General features: G+C 60.0%; 1 protein-coding gene across 1 annotated transcript in view; it reads right to left on the bottom strand.

Moving 5' to 3' along the window:
• INPP5J (inositol polyphosphate-5-phosphatase J) overlaps positions 1-3977 on the bottom strand; it is a 9437-nt gene extending 5460 nt beyond the window's left edge. Inside the window, exons 1-5 of the mRNA XM_024768012.1 lie at positions 3873-3977; positions 1136-2223; positions 669-782; positions 439-547; positions 86-227 (exon numbers count right to left, since the gene is read on the bottom strand). Of these exons, the coding sequence (XP_024623780.1) occupies positions 86-227; positions 439-547; positions 669-782; positions 1136-2223; positions 3873-3977 (1558 nt within the window). The remainder of the gene's footprint in view (positions 1-85; positions 228-438; positions 548-668; positions 783-1135; positions 2224-3872) is intronic.
• Between the last annotated feature and the right edge of the window lie 803 nt (positions 3978-4780).

The following is a 4780-nucleotide window of genomic DNA, read 5'->3' as shown; positions in this document are numbered from 1 at the left end:
GAGTAAGGGGTGGGGCTTGGGGAGGGGATATTGCCAGTACGCGGGGGTCCGGGGACTAATCTACGGATCCCTTAGGGCCCTGTACCCTCCCAGGCCGCTTCCACGCTCACCCAATAGCCACCCAGGCCAGTGCGCGTGCAGTCAGTCTGCACATCCCTCAGGAAGGGCAGGTGGTAGTACTTGGCGAACAGCAGCAGGATGACGCCCTGCATCCGCACAGTACTCACCTGCAGCAGAGGCGTGAGGAGGCTGAGAGACCGGACACATCTCCCCCGCCCCCGCCCTCGCCTTTTCCGGTTCTTAAAGGTCTGCTCTTCCATCTTCCCATTTCATGGACCCGGCCACCGAGGCCCAGCGGGCCCCACGGTGAATCAAGGCAGAGCTAGGGCCGAGTAATCCAGGGGTCTCCAGCTGCCCGGGGGTTGAGGGAGGAGTTACCAGCACGAAGTTGAAGGGCCCCAGTGCGTCCATGAAGAGCTCGCTCCACTGGTCAGTGAAGAGCGCGTCCTTGAGCCGCTTGTTGATCATAGAGTTCACTTCCTGCAACCTGTGGGGGACTGTGAGGCGGCCTTCGGATTGGGGGGGGCGCCCTAGAAACCCCTCCCGTGGGAGAGGATCTGGGAGGCAGGAGGGGCTCAGGAGGGAGTCTACTCGCCCTGTCCCCTCACCCTATGGCGATCATGTCTGCCCTGTCACTGTCATCGCTGCTGCCCAGGTGAAGGAGGGATGTGACATCATCGGGGGGCATGGCGGTGCCCACGTTCCATGTGACCACAGTGATCCTGGGGAGGTGGGGGTACAGAAGGGGTTACTACTGGGGACCACTCTCTTACCCTCAACCTCCCTCCCACAGGGCTTTTTCTGGGGAAATAAGCTTGAGTATAAGCCCTCAGTAGGACCCACAATGGGCCCAGGGTCCCTTCCACCAGACTCTTCCAGGGGAGATCAACTGAGGTGGGGTAGGCAAGTCCCTTAGGAGAGGATGCTGTCTTCCGAGGGCCCCAGAGTGGGCCTAACACCCACAGGGAATCTTCCTCAGGGAGGTCAGCTGGGGTGGAGTAGGGTAAGCCAACCTAGAAGGATGGCTAGTCTTAGAGTTCAAGCCCCAGCAATGTCTTGGGAGAGGGCCCCTCACCAGAAGCCAGGGTCGCTCTTGCAGGTGGGCTGAGCTGACCAAGAGGAGGATGACGAGGTGGATGTAGAAGAGGAGGTGGTAAGAGGGGCTGGGGTTTCTCTGGGCTGAAGGTTGGGGCTCAGATGCCCACCAGGCCCGGCACCCTGGGTGCCAGGCCTGGGGAGGGCCATCTCAGGAGCTGGGGGGACACACGGGGAGCGGTTTGGGGAGCGGCTGGGGGAGCGGCTGGGAGATCGGGGTGGCTTGGGCAGAGGTGGGGGCACAGTCTGGGCTAAGGGGGCCCCTGGCCGGAAGGTGGGGTAGAGAAGTCCAGGGGAGCGAGTGCCAGGCTCTGGAGGACCCTGGCCCACATCCAGGGGCAGAGTCTGTGGTGTCTGGGACAAGACAGGATCCTCAGGGCTGCTGCGGGGGGCCTCAGGCCGGGCTCTGAAGGAGAGGGAGATCCGAGGGTCTGGGGGGGCTTGAATCAAGGATGGGGAGCCCACAGGACCAGATGTCTGAGTGGGGGGCTGGAGATGCCCTTCTGAAGGGGAGAGAGGTCTAGGGGCTGGGGCATCCCTCTGTTTAGCTGATGTCCAACCCACAGAGGCCAGGGCTGATGTCATGGATGCTGGAGTCAGGGCCTGTTCCTGAGAGGGTGACAGAACTGGACTGGGCACTGGGGAAGAGCTGGAGGGGGGATGTGGGGGCTGTTTCTCAGATGCCACGGCCAGGCTCAGGCCTGAAGCAGCCAGGGCTGGCTTGGGTCCCATGGAGGCAGGTGGCACCTGCTTCTGGTCCCTGGACAGTGGAGCCAGCCTGGGCCCCAGGGTAGCTGGAGGAGGCTTCGGCCCAGCCGAGGCAGACACCACCAACTGGCCCACAGATGTTGGAGCCAGTCTGGAGCTGCGATGGGCAGGAGCTGTTTTCTGCTCTCCAGGGGTAGACATTGGAGCCAGGATGGGTCGGGGAGACGCCAGAGCCAGGCTTGGCCCCTTTGAGGAAGGTGGCATTGCTGCTGGTGACCCCACAGGTGTCAGAGCCAACCTTGGTTCCGAGCATACTGGTGCTGCATTCTCCTTCGCTGAGAGCTGAAAACGTGAGTCCATCTTGGATAGGACAAGTCAGAGACTCAGAGTCAATCTTAACCAGGCTTCCACTTCCATATAGACCCCAGCAGACTCTGTCTAGCTAAGAAAGGCACATCTTTCTGAGGAAGTTCTTCCTAATTTCTCACCTCAATCCATTCTGCTGTGAATCAGCTTCTCTTTTGGAGGAAACAGGAGATGGAAACCTATCCCCTCCCTCACCTGTGACACCTCTTTCATAGATGGGGAAACTAAGACCCCAACTCAAAGGAGGCAGAGTGTGAGCCTCTCAGAGTGAGGGCTCTCCTTGCCTTCCTGGCTGGCACCCACTCCCTGGCCACCCTGGAGTGTTGGGTGGCTGGAGTCAGCTTCCCTGAGCACCGCCCACCCCTGCAGTCCCTGCTGCTCCCCTAGCCAAGGGCTACTGATCTGACCCCCCCAGATCTTCCCACTCAGGACACCCTGGGGCCAGCCTGTTAAACACCACCCCCTTTCCTCCACAGTACACAGGAGCCCTCAGGTTCCCCCCGCCATGTCCCAATTCCTTGGTCACAGCCCTCTCTGTCCTCATCACCCATTCCTAGAGCTCCGTGCAGGAGCAAGAGCCTGGGTTGGGACTGGCCATGTCAATTCCCAGCCCAGCTCTGTGTAACCTTAGGCAAGCACTTCCCTGCCCAGGGCCTCAGTTTCCCTGTCTTAAAATGAAGGACTCTGGTGAAGGATCCCTGGCCACACCTGATCCTGGGAAGCCTAGGTCTCATATCCTCTGCATGTATGAGCCAAAATTTGCTAGGCTTCCATTTGAGCTCCATGGAATAGTCATTCCTCCCAAGTGTGATTCTAACACCCAGAGCAAGTCCAGGGTTCTGTTGATCCTGGCGCCGCACCACTGTGCACAAGTTGTACCCTCTTACCCTTGTCACCCCACCTGTGAGGACAGGCAGGCAGGTATCCTCTTTATGTCCAGCAGGTGGAGTGGGGGGTGTGGGGCCCTGCAAGGACCTCCTCTTCCTCTCCCATCTGTCCCTGTCTGATGCCCCTGTCTCCAGAAGTCAGGATGAAGTGTCCCTTGCCAGGGAGGGTAGACGAAGGTTTACACTCACCGTGGGGTGGCCCCATCCCTGCCTCCAGAGATGCAGTTCTGTCTGCATCCCGTGTCCTGCTTGGTTCAGAGAATCTGAAACTCTGCCTCCACCTCTGTCCCCAAACTCAGCTCTTTGAGGCTTGCATTTTGGGCATCCTCCTTGGTTCCTAGTGTCCCACTCCAAACCCCCACCCCAAACACCACACCGCCTCCAGCACTAACAACTTAGACATCCCAGATGTCACAGTTTCAGTCTTCAGGGACAAGCCTCCTCATTTTGCATTAGCTCAGAAAGGACAAGCAACTTGCCCAAGGTCACATAGCAAAGCTGGAGCACAGCTGGGTCCCCTGATACCTGGTCCAGGGCTTTCCCAGGAGGTCCTGGAAACAGCTAACTCCATCTCTCTCTGAGTGTCCCATCACTACCCCCTCAGCCCCTAGGGTGCCCTGTTTGCCCAGTCCCTGCTTGGTGGGCAGAGGAGAGTGCCAGCCCCTCAGCTGGGGCACCAGGGTGCCTGCAGTATGTGTGTGTGGGGGGGTGGGATTAAGGATCAGGAATGGGGGAACTAGGATTTAGGGGTCTTACCTTGGAGGGTGCCCCAGTTTGGGAAATCCCATGGGGCATGGGCAGGGGGCCCAGGCCAGCCTGGGTCCCCAGCCTCCCGCTGCCACTGATGCCCTGGCCCTCCATGTCTGCAGCCCCCGGCAGCCTGGGTTCCCTTGGGCTCCAGCTCCTCCGCTAGCTCCCAGGAACCAGTGATGTCATCAGCCGTTTCAACCTGCTGAGAATTTAAAGACACAGGCACCAACTTCCCAACATAGAGGTGGCCAGGGCAAGGTGGCCTACCCCCTGGGGACTGGCTGCTGAGCCTGGAATGGTCATGGTGGGGGAGGAAGCAGGGGGAGTGGGTCCATTGGCCTGGCACAGGTCCCAGCTGGCAGCATAGTGGAAGCTGTCTTTCTGTTCCCACCCTCCAGCCAGTAGGCCTGGCCAGCCCTTGCTCAAGGGAGGGGCATTGACACACCTGAGGGTAAGGTAGCTCAGAGGTCAGCCCCCTCTCCAGGGCTTCAGAGACACCTGAGTCCCTGCTCTGATCCTGTGACCTTCTTGACTCCCTGCCAGCTCAGGGCTTGCCTTGGCCCCCACCCTTGCCCCATTTTCAGGCCTTGGTGCCTGCCCCTCGCCTGGCTCTATCCTTCCCATCTCAGAGCCAGACACTCAGGCTCCAGCAACTGGAGTCTTTCCCATCTCAACCTCAGCACTGGCCCCTCCTCTTCTGCAGACACCTTGAGCCTGCCCTTGGATGTCCCCACAGCCAGGCCCAGCCCAGCTCCTCTCAGCTTTCCTCCTCCAAGACTCACTGGGTGTGGCTTGGGAGAGGGACTTGCTCAAGGTCACCTGGTGAGCTGGGGAGGTCCCCTGAGCCTCAGTGACCCAGGAACCACAAGAGTCAATTGGGATGTCTGGGGGAAGGGAGCTGGGGTGGAGAAAGG

The sequence above is a fragment of the Neophocaena asiaeorientalis genome, unplaced genomic scaffold (genome assembly GCF_003031525.2).
Source record: "Neophocaena asiaeorientalis asiaeorientalis breed wild unplaced genomic scaffold, Neophocaena_asiaeorientalis_V1.1 scaffold828, whole genome shotgun sequence".
NCBI lineage: Eukaryota > Metazoa > Chordata > Mammalia > Artiodactyla > Phocoenidae > Neophocaena > Neophocaena asiaeorientalis.
This window is presented reverse-complemented; position numbering and strand designations above follow the sequence as displayed.